This window comes from Cryptomeria japonica, chromosome 6, assembly GCF_030272615.1.
Source record: "Cryptomeria japonica chromosome 6, Sugi_1.0, whole genome shotgun sequence".
NCBI classification, from domain to species: domain Eukaryota; kingdom Viridiplantae; phylum Streptophyta; class Pinopsida; order Cupressales; family Cupressaceae; genus Cryptomeria; species Cryptomeria japonica.
Genome location: NC_081410.1, coordinates 617,552,651 through 617,568,461, shown reverse-complemented (window position 1 = coordinate 617,568,461; position 15,811 = coordinate 617,552,651). Strand labels below are relative to the sequence as shown.

At 37.9% G+C, this 15,811-nt stretch overlaps 1 protein-coding gene across 2 annotated transcripts in view; it reads left to right on the top strand.

Moving 5' to 3' along the window:
* The window catches only part of LOC131055015 (uncharacterized), a 111,278-nt gene that overhangs the window by 36,861 nt on the left and 58,606 nt on the right, over positions 1-15,811 (top strand). For both annotated transcript variants that reach the window (XM_057989618.2, XM_057989619.2), the window contains exons 5-9: positions 3,311-3,829; positions 6,741-6,860; positions 7,001-7,061; positions 7,160-7,245; positions 7,391-7,435. In XM_057989618.2, coding sequence (XP_057845601.1) covers positions 3,311-3,829; positions 6,741-6,860; positions 7,001-7,061; positions 7,160-7,245; positions 7,391-7,435 — 831 coding nt within the window. The remainder of the gene's footprint in view (positions 1-3,310; positions 3,830-6,740; positions 6,861-7,000; positions 7,062-7,159; positions 7,246-7,390; positions 7,436-15,811) is intronic.

Sequence of the window (15,811 nt, the reverse complement as noted above, 5' to 3'; positions counted from 1 at the left end):
GCTAGATGGTTAGAATTTTTAGGAGTTAGATTTTAGAAGTTAGATGCAGTTTTGTAGGAGTATGGTAGTTGAAATCAATATATGAACATTGAAGTATGGTGTTTGTTATTCTTGTTTTCTTTTGTGTTCATGGTTTCCCTTCAACTGGTTAAGTTAGAGTTCAGTGGTTTTAATGGTGAAGTCTGGGGGGGGGGGGGGATATTTGATGAGATTTCGATTTCATACCATTGGGGCTTGCTGATTGTAAGTCACCGTGTATGGTTAGTTTGAACCTTACTATTGTGCTTAGTTCAACTGTAGGTATTTGTTTTAGGCTGCACCAGAATTGGGTGCCTAAATAAGTATATCCAGTCTGAAAATCCTTCATTCGCTTGGAGCTTGCAATATCCCTGTGAAGTTGTGAGTATATCTCTGGTGAAGCAGGGGTTAGTTTATGGAAATCTGTCTACTCGATGCACCAGCCGTTACTACCATTGTACTTAGGATCCTTAAAACCTTCTCTTTTTTAATTTTCCATAGTCTGAGAATTACAGCATCGTCGGATGCAGGCCAGCTCGTTGTAAACGTAAGCCCCTTTGTGTTACCAACAAAACGCATCAAACCGCTGGGTTATCCCGCAGTCAAGACTTGACATTTGGAACCTTGATGTTGTCCCCTTTGATCATTCATAACAGCATTAGGGATCTCCTTATTGAAGAGAGGATAGGATGCTCAACGTTCTATTTTGTGTTGACTGGAAAGAGTAGAAGTACGGTTTTCGCCACATCAACACATATCCCATTGCTTTAGCAATATATATTGTTTGTGAGCCATTTAAGTGTCATCGTAAAGGGGGATGCACTGTAATTTTAAATTTTGTCTTGCAGTCATGCATGGAAGTGTAGTTGAGATTGAACATAACTTTATGGATACAAAACTGATGTAATCTTTGTTTCAGGCATGATCTGTTTTCAGCCTAGTGAGAGGTTTTGCAAGAAGCTAGTTTTTTATAGGCTTAGTGAGGAATCTTGGGGTGTATCATGTAGTGGATGCAGCTACTGATTGTTTTGTGTTAATTGTCCTGTTAAACACATTGCTAGGAGTACACTCTTGTTTAGCTGAGCCCAAATTTAAGGGGAGATCTTCCACTTTCAGGAATTGGCCTTTAGTTGTCTATGTTTTATTGACGAGTCCTTGCCCTTTCCTTTTGATGAGAAGTCCTTGACCTTGAGGGTTTGTTTACACTCTAGGAATGTGGAGCTACAACATTGGGAACCATAAAGTTCAATACTGTAAAAGAAATACAGAGCTGACTAAAATCCTTGAGGCTTTGCTTGATCATGTTGTTACTGGCTATGTATAGGTACCATTGGGATTTGACACGATGCTTACTTTTCCTTATAGTGTTAGAAATGGCAAATGTGATTCATGTATTTTTGGGTTATATATCTCATTTCTTATTTAATTTGTAATTTTACATTATATTCCCACTTATAGGACATAGCTTTGGTTACATAGTGGTAGCTTCATGTCTTGATGTTTATTGTTCTCTTTGATTTCTTGAGCAGTCATTTGCTTTTATGTAATCCTACAGTATGGTCAACATGGTATCAAAGCCTATATTTTTGCTCTTAAGCATTTCATCCCAGCTTTTGCAAGGCTTGTGGAGGCTTAATGGTGTCTAGAAGATTGTATTAGTCTTTTGATTAAAGGTGTATCAGTAATGTTGTTTCTAGTGAAAATAGCCTTGTTCTAATGATGGACCTCTAGCTTTTTGTTTTCCAATATAGGGCCAAATTAGAGTTATTCCACAAAACCCTCATATCTCAGGAATGTGGAGGAAATTTTCAGCTATAGGTGCTACTTTTGGATTCCTTGCAAAAACTAGTTAGGGCAGTATTTTTTATTTGTAAAAATTTATTCCGTTGACTGCTAGAAATTTCAGCCATTTTCAAATTTAAAGTTCAGCAGCAGACTCTCTAAACATCCTACTTAATGTTGTGCCTCTTGATTAAAGAACAATGAGTAGTAGATAAGTGACATGAGGATGGCAGACCAGTGAAGCAGTTGATTGTATTTGCAGGCAAGCCTTTAGAGCACAAAATAGCATACCTCAAGGGCAAAGGCAATTTTTTTTAGGCACCAATGGAGGTGTAGAGTACAAGATGAGCTGAAACAGAGGCAATAGAAAAGTTCATTTGCACTTTGATTGAATGATGACTGAGGGTTGCTTGCAATTTTTCTACAAGAAGTCGACCATTAGCTTAGCAAAACTTGATGGAACCTTTGTTTTTAAAGGTCATTGCCCTTGGTATAGTGGTAAAGGGCCTTAGCAACACCTTCCAACCAGCCTAGTTGGCAAGGTCCACACTTCCTCTGAATGTGGTAGCTGTGTCGCAATCTCCACCCACCTTTGCCTCATGAGTGGCATAATTTTGTCTGGTTTTAACTGAACCCTTCCTTGATCTTGGCTTCAGCTCTGGTTTCTAGTGGTGTTTTGCCCTTAGCTTGTGCTTCGACTCCAACTTACATCTCCACTCCAAACTTGTCTTGATGGAGTTTTGGAATCAATTGCTGCTTTCAACTTATCTTCTTTGATGTTGTTCCACCTATCTAATATATTGTTTGATTTGTTGGTAAACTCTTCAATCATATGGCCCTCTTCGATTGCCTTAGTTCAGGGTCAATGGCATTGATTTTTTCCTATGCAGTACCAGTATTCAGATGTTTCATCTTCTTCCTCTTTATTTTTATCACATTTTTCTCTCTACCTTTTAGTTATTTACTTGAATTCGCATGGAACACTCAGTTATTCATATGAGCTATTTACATTTTACAGTCTCATTAACTGATTATTCAATACTAGCAGAAATAAGAAATAATGCAGTTTTTAATTTATATAGTTCAAGATAGCTAAATATTTTCTTCATTTTCATCAATGACATACCATTGAAAGCAAATTAGGAATATTAATTAGATGTTATGTATAGAATACATAAAGAAAATTATGCTTATTCCATTTAGAGAACCCCCAATGTGAAGGAAGAAATCAATTCCTAGTTCTCTTCCCATGTCTATCAGGTCATGTAAGTGAAGCTGAAATACATAGGAATAGATTTGGATGGCTTCAAATAATATACTTTCTTTTCTGTGTTAGCATAACTGGTTTAATGTCAAATGGTAATGTGGTTTATTTGAGAAGTTTTATAGGCTTGCAGATGCCTTCTGGAAGTTCTCGTTTTTCTCTTTTGCCTCATTTATTCCTCGCTTAAGTACAACATACTTTTTGTGAGGCTTCTTATATGTTTTACTCTCATTTTTTTTTTGGCAGATTCAAGACAGCATTCCCATAGATACGGTTGACTATTCTTCTCAATTGTCACTACCAATTATTGTGGAGAGCAATGGGACACCATCTCTTACTGATCTCAATCCTGGAATTGACAATTCTTCTTCTCGAAAGCGAAGGCATGTGTCAACTGATCAAGCTGATACGAGTGATGATTTAGCAGCTGAAACATCATACACAAATAAGCTATTAAGCCAAAGACAAATCTCTGAACACCAGGAAATGGAAGTGCCTGTTGATAACGAAAACAAGAAAATAAAACTTTGTGGAACTGATGCTGGAACCAGCAGTGAAACCTGTCCTTCCTCAGGCCCATCAGATGAAGAGGTGAAGGCTTCAACAAATGAGCTTCAACCATACACCTCAAGTCTTGAATATCTTGATGATGCATTTCAGGCTTTAGCACTGATGCTTCGCATTGCAAAAGCACGTCATAAAGAGAATCTTAAAGAAGCCTGTAACAATGAGCGCCCTTGGTATGATGTGTATCGACCAGCTAAAGTAAGTTTGACTGGTTCCTTTAATAACATTTTACAATGATCTCTACACCATTATTGGGCTATTTTACATTTTCATGTACTGCGATTAAAAATGAATTAGAGAATGTTATTCTACAACCACATAAGTTAATTGAATTATTACATGGTTTTGACTAACATAATTCTCGTTATTGAGCATTGTCATTTTCTCACATGTACATTGCAAAGAAAGAAAATGTCATGAAGCCTGAAGGAAACATCATTGTGTTCAGCATAATACTGTTATATATAGTTCTGCAATCAGCTCAAGAAGAAATTAAGAGGGGGAAACCAAAAGGATTAATTTCTTTTGGATTTTAATGCACCTGTAACATGTGTCTAGTAGTTGTTAGTCCTGGTTTCCTCCAAAAGGAGAATTACCTATCAGTAGGTATAGATGGTTGTTATCTTTCTATTTGTAGAAAGACTTTTATCTTTCTACAAGTTCAGACTTAAACTACTAATGCTGGTTCACACTTTATTTTGAGTAAATTTGATTTCAATATCAAGGGAGTTAGGGTGGTAAAATAAGCATTTGCCAAGGGATACCAGATGTTTACGAACTTCTTTCATTGGAACGATGAAGGTCTAAGCAATGCTTGGTTTCCAGCAGCAGAACCTATTTGGACATTTCAGTCCCGTGTGGCTAGCTTGGCCTTTTAACCCTTTTTTGATGGCAAAAAGCCAATCAAAGATTTTTGGTTGGAAATATAGTTAGATCAATGACTTTTTTTTGATTAGTAAATGACTCTGTGGGGCCACACCCTTATACATTAAATAAAAAGTGTTTACATGATCAGACCCTGAACGGGTAAAGAGTCTGAGTAGTGGATTCCATATGCCAAAAAACAAGCAACAAATACCCCTAAAACTGACCATCATCATTGACCGCCCAACCAACTAACAGTCTAACTGTAAACAAACCAAAAGGAAGCATGAGAAACAACTATCCTATCACCTACAGACCCATATTATAGAGTGACTACAAACCATACACTATATACTATATATACTGGTAATGGAAAGCTAATTTTACCCAACGTCGCCCTCCTCTGCAGCATCGCCATTTTCTTCAGCCAGAGTATTTTCCCAACTGCCATCACCTGCCTTCACACCTTCCACACATCCCTTTAGGAAATTGATTCCCACTTGTGCTTCATGCCCCCTGTTCACGTCCATGCCAACTCCCCACACCACAATGACCTGAGGTGGGTTGTCGTCCTCTTCTCTAATCCTCTCCCCGAAATGGATTGTTGAAGAAACCCCTTAAGCCTTTGCACCATCGGGACCAGACCAGCCTGGTCATGGGTGCTTCCACTGTTTTCTCCAATTCCCCCGTGTCGAGCAACATGGCCAAAAACATGGAGGCGATATCAGAATTCACTCGATGACGACCATTTCCATTCAAGCAATCATCCCCCATCACCAACCTTAATGCACGTAAAACCACCTTGCCCTTGCCTTAAACACTTCCATCAGCCTTCTCTCTGACACGTCCCTGTAAAAAGCCATCTGCTGCTTCCATGCTCTCAGACTAATGGAGGAATCCATTATGGCCACCGCAAGTTACACTGTGGCACCAACCCACTGCCCAATGTTAAATAACTGGAGACTCATCATTGAAGCGTCATCCTTCATACCATTCATTAAGGGAGGCATTTATGATTTAAACAAATTGCAGTCCCATCCGCCTAGACTAAGCGTGCGAGTTTACATTGGGGGTGCCACTGTGGCAGCACAAAGTGTGCCATGCTTCAATCGAAGCCGCCACCATGCTGTCATCGTCAAATTCACCACATCATTCGCAATAGCACCCGTTACATCATTGCATATGGAACTGGGAGAGCTGTTTGTCTGCTGGCCAAATGACTATCAAGAGGTACCACAACAATCCTTGAAACATCAGCTGAGGTCTTTTGTCTCTCTTATGGTTAGCTTACTGACAAGTTTATTATACCTCAGTATAGTATTTCTTTTGATTTATGGGATGGTGGTGTATTCCCATTTGGAATTCTCAATTATGTACTGTTTTAAACAGCTTTTGGTTCCTTGTATTCCTGTATAAGGGCTTTGTATTTTTCCCTAGAACTTTTACTTGGATCAGGATTTTCTATTTTGTAACGGTTTTGTCACACTGTCACTGTTAATATACTATCTTTTCATTATTAAAAAAAACCAATAAATAGAGAAATAGATTATGTTAGAGCATTCCATGTGATAAAAAGCACTTGCACAGTTCTGCAAGGGAATAACCATTAAAATTTTCATTGACCAGCTAGGAGCTCAACCTAGGATCCCCCATTTGCTATTGGGGTGCTCTATCGCTGAGCATTCGGCCCTTTTGGTGATTAGTCCATCTTTGGTTCAGGTGTGGCTCATTTCCAACACCCCTCCTTGAGCCACATTGCATGTGCTTGGGGATCCTAGACTGGCCTGCCTCTACTGACCGAGGCTTTCATGCCAAGTTAAAATTTTCATGAACTAGCTAGGAATTGAATCTAGCATCTCCAATTTGCTGCTGTGGTACTCTACCACTGAGCTACTGGCACTCCTGGTAACCGGCCATGCAGCTCATTCTCCAACAATAACTAATAAAACAACTTGAGTACTATTTATAGGTGGTTAGACTGAGATGTATAGATATAAGAATATCCAAATTCTAGAAACTGCTTTACTTCCTCTTATTTGAGTAGCTAGGATTTTGACTGTGACTTTTTTGATGAAAACTGTAAAACATCTAGGTTAGTTTTCCAAATGCTAAAGGCTTCCATAGTTGATATAAAAAGATAATTTAAATAATGTATTTGTTTTCTATATTTTGTAAATCAAATAATGTATAATTGTATTGTTGTGAGACATTCTTGTTTGTAACTTTTTTGTTTCACTTGTTCTAGGTTTCTAGCATACGAGAATTGTGTGCGAAGTTGAAGTATGTACAAAACCGGCTTCATGAGAGGATCAAAATTACAGAACAAGGATTAAAAGATGGATCTACCGAACTTCCACGTTTGGAGGTGCTTAAAAATCATGCATGTGTGCTTTTATGCTTGTCGACCAATCTAATATGGTAAACAAGTGTTATAGTAGCCTAATTATCTGCTATTGGTCATATTTCAATTGCATATCAAAAATATCTTGTCATTCCTTTATCTAGGCATTGGCAAGGAAGCTTGGTTTGGATGAATTTGAAAAAGGAGTGGTGGTTATGCTAACAGGTAGGCAGCAACTTTTTATAAATGCTAGCTGCTTCTAGCTTTACCTATCATTAAATTTCTCTATTGTATCTTAAATGGATGATTAATTGAATATTCAGGCATTGCAATATCTCCTGTTGTGAAGAGTATTTTTGAAGGTGACAATGGAGATAGTAGCTTTCGTCGTTGTGGTGAGGTAGTTCAGGTATGTAGCAGCATGAAAGGGAACAATTGATTGCATTTCTCATTTTAACTGTTGCTTAACATCTAACCAGGACTGTTTATTTTGGTTAAAGTTATTTGAGTTGGGTTTCTATTTTGATGTTTCATATGCATTTACAATCTTACAGGTCAAAGACATTTTGACAGTTTTTTTTGATTCCTTCAAGGAACAGGTACTTTTTGATTACCTATGGTCACACTCTTTTTGGATTTGGTTTAAAACTAAGTATTTCAGTTTCTGCGAGTTCATGCATCTCAGAATTCAATTAGGTGTGGGCACATATGTATGCATATACAATGAATGTGATGTTTCTATTCACTTACATGTGTGTGTACATACACTTGTCTATTTGAATTTTATGGTTGTAGCAAAATTATTTCTTGGAAATAAATCAGCAAACTGAAAGATAAAGATCTATCAGAAAAGGGGATTTATTGGGTTAGGTAAGGTTAAGGGTTAGTTAAAAAATTCAGGTCAGGGTAAAATCCAATAAAAATGGTTGCAGAAATTGGAAAAACCCAGAAACACTAATTTTTTAACCAAAACCAACCCTGCATTTTCTGATTAATTCCTATATGCAATTTTTTCGTAAGTTTATTGTGATTTTTATGGTCAAAACTGTTGACCCTGAATTCATTAAAAAAGCAGAGTTTTCTGATAAAAAATCAATTTCCTGGGTGATTTCTGATTTGTATCATTTCTAGTGATTTTTTGACGATTTTCTAAAATATGATATATACATTTACTCGTAAAGGAGGATGTAAGAAATTAAAATAATTATATAATTTGTAGTCAAGATAATTTGGATTATGTTGGAATAGTTCTTAAGTAATAATAAGCAAAGTATGAGGACTTACAATGTTCTTAATATGAATTGCACAGGAATTATTCCTAACTTGTACTTAGGCACTTGGATGTGGAAAACTGATCACTATTTAACAAGAGTTTGGGGTGTGAAAGATGGTAAAAAACTAGTCCTTGAGATGTTCAAGAGTCACTGAATTGGATTTATATGTATGTACCTATTGTTAATAGTGACGGAGTATGGACAAAGCCTTATTGTATAATGTTGGAAACAGATATATGCATAAAATTACAAAGTTTGTTTGATGGCATGCTGATTGATATTGTGAGATTGTTTTGCTTACATTACATGAGACAGAATGACGTTTAAGAAACCAGTGGAAGCAATAACACACATATGTAGCAAAATAAATAATGGTACATTTTATTTGTAGTTCTTTTTGATGTTGTCTGCATTCACATATTGTAATCAACGTAATCCCTATATAAAACAATTGTTTTGTTGCTGGCTTTGTTGTCTTTTTAATTATTGTATTCTTGGTATGGGTAGTTTATTACGTACTGTTTGGTTATGTACACTTGTGTCTTAATCAACAGTTGCTTTGTCAGCCAACAGTACATAGTAAAGCTGAGGTCAGAGTTAGTGCACTGATGTGACAATTTGTTAATGTGCCCAAGCATTAATTGTACTGTACTCTACCTTGTCAAATAAAGATATTGTTCTCTCTCTTATCTGTATTGCATTAATTCTATGTGATTTTACTTCTAAAAGTAGTGTAGCATTTTGGTGTAAACATTTCTGCCATCATTGTCTTTGGTACTTGGGTCAGGTTAGAGTTGAGCAGAAGTGGAAGTTGGTTGACAATATCTATTAATAATGAGGCACTGCATTACGTTGTAATATCTGTTTTTTTGTATGAGAGTCCTTAGCTAGTGAGAAGAGATTCTACGTTGGTATGAGGAGAGGTGACATAAGGAGTAAAAGTAACAATCTGAAGGAAAGGGATTAATACCATTTAGCTCAAATGAAGACAATAGAAGACAACAAATGCATCAGGGAATAGACTAAGAAATAATATTGTTTAATATATTGGTGCAACAAGGAAGACCTTACTCTTTCTTTGCTAGGCTATCCCTTTTTTGTTCAAGCATAGAGTCAATCCTTTCATAAATTTGAGCCAAGCAGGGTTTGTCCATATCTGCAAATTTGTGAAACCGAGCAAGTGGTTTGCATTGGTCTGCCACTCATCGTCAAGGATTATATATTTCGCTCTTTTAGTCTTCCATGGTTTTGTTGCCTCCATGTACTTGTCAAAGTGACTTGACCTATGCTGCTTAAGGCTATTTTCACATTTCACACACACTTCAAATTGATTGTGTGGGAGGCAAATGTCAGTGTCTCTCAAGCCCACTTGTAGATGGGTCAAAGATGTTATGGGTCATGGTTTCCGCCAACTCAGGAGATGAAAGACCCCCTCCTCTTTGAAAGGAGACTGAAGGTTTCCCCAAAGTTTTAGGGTTGCCAAGTCTTGGCTATTATTTGGATAGCAAAGTACATGAGGTGCTGTTTCGAAAATGGCCTTTGTAAAGAGTTCAAGTTGAAAGGACGACAGGATGTTGTCAAGCTTAGACTAAGGGATGGAATGACAAGATATGGTCTTAAAAGCATAGGAAAAAGAAATTAAGTTAATTAACAAATTCAGTCCTACTCAATCTTAATCTAACCATTGATTTAAATAATAGAGAAAAAAATAAGGGAGTAGAATAAGAAAATAAAATGCATTGGGAAAGAAAAAGGAAAAGAGACAGGAAAGAACAAGAAAGTGAGCTTGTAAATTTTGGAAAGAACAAGAAAATCTATTCATACAACAGTTAACTTGAGCTCAACATGATGCGTGAATAAGGCAAAAGTTTGAGGAAATAAGTTAATTACATCATTATGTCTACCAAGTAGAACAATAGAGAAAATAACCACCAAATTGCTTTTGCAGATTACAACCAGTCAGTTACATATTATACTCATGAATTTTGTTTACAAAGATGAAGTCCAGCAAATTACAATGATAATGACTTACAATACAAGACCCAAGAAGACACTTCACCATATGATTTGCAGAAGAAATCCCATTTCCAGTCCCGCAGCACCTAAGTTGCTGAATCATGGGATTTTTTGGGCTATTCTGGGTATGAAACATACTGGAATTGCATTCTGAAACGAATCTCCTGTGGGTACGTCCAGGGTTTGTGTTTTTCGATGCCAGAATGTTTATTGATTCTAGTTTGATCTTTTTGATACTCTTAAGACCTACAGTGCTGTTTAGTGAACTCAGAACTAATCTATCATGAGATTCTAGTTTGATCTTTTTGATATTGAAAACTGAATTTAAATTAGTATGTTATGTTTCAAAATTTGAAATTTGTAATGATTTTCTTTAGCATATGCATTGGTATATGGCATTCTAAACTAAATTCTATTATTTAGCCACACGCACACACACACACGCATGCGCACACACACAAACACACACGCGCATGCGCACACACACACACGTACACACATGCAAACACACACACGAAAGTGGTGCCCCCGTCCTCGTACGTTGATGCTTACGATTGGGAGATGGACATTGAGAGTGGGAATAAAACATCCTCACCAAGAAAGAAGATAAGTGACGACGAGATCAGAAGGACAATGACAACAATGCTGGGTTAAAGATAGTGCAAGCCTTGAGACGGGATATGCTGCGGATGATGAAGGAACTCAAGGTCAAGAAGAACACTAAGGAGACAAAAAATTTATGGTGCAGCGATTGTAAAGCATAAGGCAACATAGAAGCAAATTGTTCGAAGAAATTGTTCTATGACATTTGTCAAATAATGGGACATTCCATTAAGGAATGCTCGTACAATTTGAAAACAAGGAGCACACAAGTGCTTTTCACCCAAGGGGAACAATTAACCCCTTCGACCACACCACCAAGACCACAAAACACCAATAGCAGTGCATCTCTTGGTGGGTATCAAAATTCAAGAGGGAACAATTACTGGTAAAATAACAATATTAGTGGGCCAAGAAGCCATATACTTATGATTCCAAGGGGTGACCCATGATCTAGTGCTTGAAGTATAGTGAATGGGGTCACTTCGCTTGGGAGTGCTAGAGCAATTAGAACAAGGGAGGAATGCTTTGCAAGTGGTGCAGATCGGGTGACAATGAGGATACCAACTACCTGTTGGTGTGTTTTTTATTCATGCGTAACTCATAATAAAATACCTTGAGATATCCTATTCTCTCTTGATCAAAATCTTCTAAGTGTTGAACAGATGGACTGTGTGATCACAAAGACAACTCCAAGGTTCCACATTCAATGTAGATAGTCTCAGTTGGTTCGTTGTGATATGCTGGTAATCTCAAGGGGGACTTACACAATTGTTCGAGGAGTGAATCAATCAAAGGATTCTGTTGATTGCTGAGACTTGTAACTTTCTCTTTTTTGAAATAATTTTGCAATGAGTCCTTTTTCGATCCTACTTCTACTAAGACTTGGAAAAAAAGGCAAAAAGGATGAGGGTTTAGGAAGCAACTTTTAATCTTAAGCTAATCCTATGAACTCTGGAGACGGAAATTGCAAAAGTGGAATCCAAAACCAATTCTTGCTTCGCCAAATTCAACAACCACAAAAGAACGGTGCAATCTTTTGAGGAATTCAAAAGATTTTCATAGCACTCATATTCACCAACATCTTGAACAATGAATAAAGCCATAGAAGTTAAATTTCATTTACTGGTTCAGGCTAACTTTGCATGATAACTAAAAATCATCCAATTATCAAAAGTATGAACACATCATTCCACATTCAGCAATTCTATTAAATCCTTCATTCAATCTAGCAACTTGAAAATGAAATCTATTCTATTGAGAGCCAAGAAACCATTCTAACTTGCAAAAGTAGACAAAATTTACCAACAATTGAACAATGAATAATGTCTTAGCTCTTAGTATTATTACAACAATTTCTTAGAAATCTGTCTCTTTACAAATGAGAGGAGGGTGGTTTATATAGGCACCCCATTTCAAAGCAACGACCCAGATTGATTTAAGATCAATGCCCAAGATTAAACATAAAACCTAATTAGGGTAAACTAGTAGAGTTATCCAAATTGGACCAATGAGAAAATTACAATGCTTTGGATAACCAATGTGAAAGTAGGAGCCATTTAATGTCTTCCACTTGTTGAGTTTGCTTCATTGCACCTGGACATGTCTGACTTGGAACCCTTGGATTGGTTGATTGATGATTGGGATGCCACCTTAGCTTGCCTTGCAGATTTGGTTCCCCATCATGAAGAAGTGTTGATACCTTAGGTGATATCTTTTGGATGATTAAGTTTCTAATTTTGTTTAACTCTGCTAAAACTATCTTCCTTCCTTGATCATGAAATTCCTTGCCTTGGACCTGGATTCCCAGGTGGAGTTCTTCACTTCATGTTGCAACGTTCTTCAACCAAGATTACTTCCTTGTATTGACCCTTACTCTTGGATTTCGGAAGGAAGTTCAAGATGATTAGAACATTTTCTTCATCCTCGTCATGTCTTGAACTAATTACTCCTTGGTGTTGAATCTTTTGATTTGATTTTGGATAAAAGAAATCCAAGGTTGATGTAGAGCCTTTCATATTCGGATGACTTAATCTTCTTGAATGTCTGTGTAATGTCCTGTTGTGACCTTTTTCACACATCGCCCCATTGCAAATGGGAACCCTCTCTTTTCCTGCTTTCTAGGGTTTTGTCAGTGTCCTATGACCTTTTGCTGCAGTTTCACCAAGCCTTGTCCAGTTCAAAGCATTTCAGGCCTTGACGATTGAAAGTTAGTTTTTGCAAATTATGTGATTCCGAAATATGAACACCACCAGAGTGCTTAGAAAGGCCAAAGGACGAAGCTCGCAATTGATTTGGACGAATTTGGACGACTTTCTATTTTTAGAAAGTTTGCTTTTTGCCTTTTCCTTTTTTTTAGGAAGTTTGGTTTTTGGCATTTTCAGCTTGATCCCCGGTGTGGCTTTTTTTTAGAAAGTTTTTCCCAGATTTTAGGCTTTTTGCTTTTTCGGGATGTGAACCTGGGGTTTACACTTGCACCACTGACCAGCTTCGATCGGAACTCGAAAATTCCAAGTTTTGACCTAAAAAAGCTAAATCCCTAGATTTTAGGCTTTTTGCTTTTTCGGGATGCGAACCTAGGGTTTACACTTGCACCACTGACCAACTTCGACCGGAACTCGAAAATTCCAAGTTTTGCCCTAAAAAAGCTAAATCCCTAGATTTTAGGCTTTTTGCTTTTTTGGGATGTGAACCTAGGGTTTACACTTGCACCACTGACCAACTTCGACCACAGCTCGAAAATTCCAAGTTTTGACCTAAAAAAGCTAAATCCCTAGATTTTAGGGATCATACTGCTTTAGATGATCCACCTAGGCATGGATTTCAAATTTCAAGTTAATCCGGTTAAATTTGATTAAGATGTGAGATTTTGAAATTTTTCTAAGAATTCTTCTAAGTCTGGCTAACAAGGGTTTTTGCAAGTTCAAATGATGTCATGATGCGGGAGGCCATGAAGAGAAGACCCTCCTAAAGTCTGCCATGTGTTGAAGACCCTCCAAAGTCCGCCATGTTTTGGAAAAGCCTTGGTGGCCAATACCCAAAACTTCGCCCAAGAGGAGCCTTCAAGGAAGTCTGCCATGTATGTGTGGGGTGCATAGGGGTATAGCCTAAAGTCTACCCAAGCATGTCAAGTGGTGGGGACCTTGTCTAAAGTCCGCCCAAGGGGTGCAAGAAGTCCGCCATGTGTGTGTGGGAGGTCATGTGGGAGCACCTTCCAAAGTCCGCCACCCTAGACATGCATTCAAACTCCGCCATGTGTGTGATGCCATCAAGGGGTGCCATCAAAGTCCGCCCTAGGGGATGTGTTCCAAGGTCCGTCCTAGGGGATGTTGGCTAAAGTCTGCCTTGTGAATGGGACCCCCAAAGTCCGCCCAAGGTCTTCAAATGGTGGAGAAGCCACCAAAGTCCGCCCAAGAGAAGCCTTCAAGGAAGTTCGCCATGCAACTTGGGGAACCCTCAGGGAGCCTTTCCTAAAGTCTGCCCTAGGAAGAGATGCCTTCAAACTCCGCCTAGGACATGTGGGAACACCTTCCAAAGTCCGCCATACATGTTGGAAAGTCTTGAGGAGCCTTGCTAGAAGTCCGCCCATGAAGGAGGCCCTCTAAAGTCCGCCCTAGGCCTCCAAGTCTTGATGAGAGGTCATCTAGAAGTCCGCTATAGGTTAGGAAGACTAAGGGGAGGGAACTCAAAACTCCGCCTTCCTTGGTGCCACCTCTAAAGTCCGCCCTACCCTAGCAAGATGAGGGTGATCTCATCAAAGTCCTGCCCATGTTGGAGATGTCTTAGAAGTCCGCCTAGGGGATGTGTTCAAAGTCCGCCCAAGATCTTCAAAGGGTGGAGGTGCCACCAAACTCCGCTCTAGGCCATGTGAAGTCATCAAATTCCGCCCAAGGTGCAAAGTTAATGTTGAAAACCCCTCAAAGTCCGCCATAGGGGGTGTGTTCTAAAGTCCGCCCTATGCCTTAGCCAAAACTTCGCCTTGATTGAGCTTTGCTCAAAGTCCGCCATGGAGGTATCAAAACTCTGCCATGCCTTGGAGAGGTAAGGAAAGTTCGCCAAAATTTGAAGATGAAGAAAGTAAGCCTCCAAAAGTCCACCTACACATGAAAAGTCAAAGAAAATCAATAAAAATGCCAGTGATGTCATAAAATCCTCCAAGATTGTCAGACTTAAATCCAAAATGGAAAGTTTTTTTGGAAGAGAATATTGGAAGATTATTGAATATTTTCAAACTTAAATCCAAAATGGAAAGTTTTTTTGGAAGAGAATATTGGAAGATTATTGAATATTTTCAAACTTAAATCAAAATGGAAAAGCTTTTTTGGAAAAGAATATTGGAAGTATGAGTTGGAAGATTTTAAGGGTTTCTACTTGAAGATTGAACCTTGTCTACAAATACTTCATTATCAACTTCATTATTACACCAAGAAGTTCAAAGTTACTAAGGAGAGCTTAGTGAAGTATTTCAGTTTGAAGATCATCTGGAGAAAGTTTTTGACATTTTTGGAAGTTGGATAACTTTTTTGACACAAGTTTCACAGATTTTTGGAGAAAGGCAACTAGTATGAGGAAGCATTATCTAGACTCTTCTGAATTTTCCGAGTATTCTGGAGAAAATTCTAGCGTTACTTCTATCAAAGTCAGAGGTGAAATTAAAATTATGAATTTTCTGAATATTTTCCAGAATTTAATAAATGATTTTTTTCGAAAATTTTGGAACAAGAAAATCATTTTTTTGGCTAAGTATGAAATTTTTTGAAAGTTTTGACACTTGGTGATAACCACAACCAGCCTTAAGACTGAGGGTTTTTGAGGTGAAAATTCAATTTTTTTGGCTATGGGAATAAAATGAAAATCTTCCAACACTTAAACATTTCGCAGCCCCGTTATATTCGAAACTTTGCAAATTATTTTCTAACTGAAAAATTTCATTATTTGTCTGCAGGCCCTAGACATTATGAAATTTCAGGTGGATAAAGATGCTCCTCCAGAGTCGAGAATGACTTCAAAATGGAAGAACATTAGTGATACCAACCTCGGACACATCAATCTGTGTCATGTCCCCTTTCTAGAGTGGACATCGGA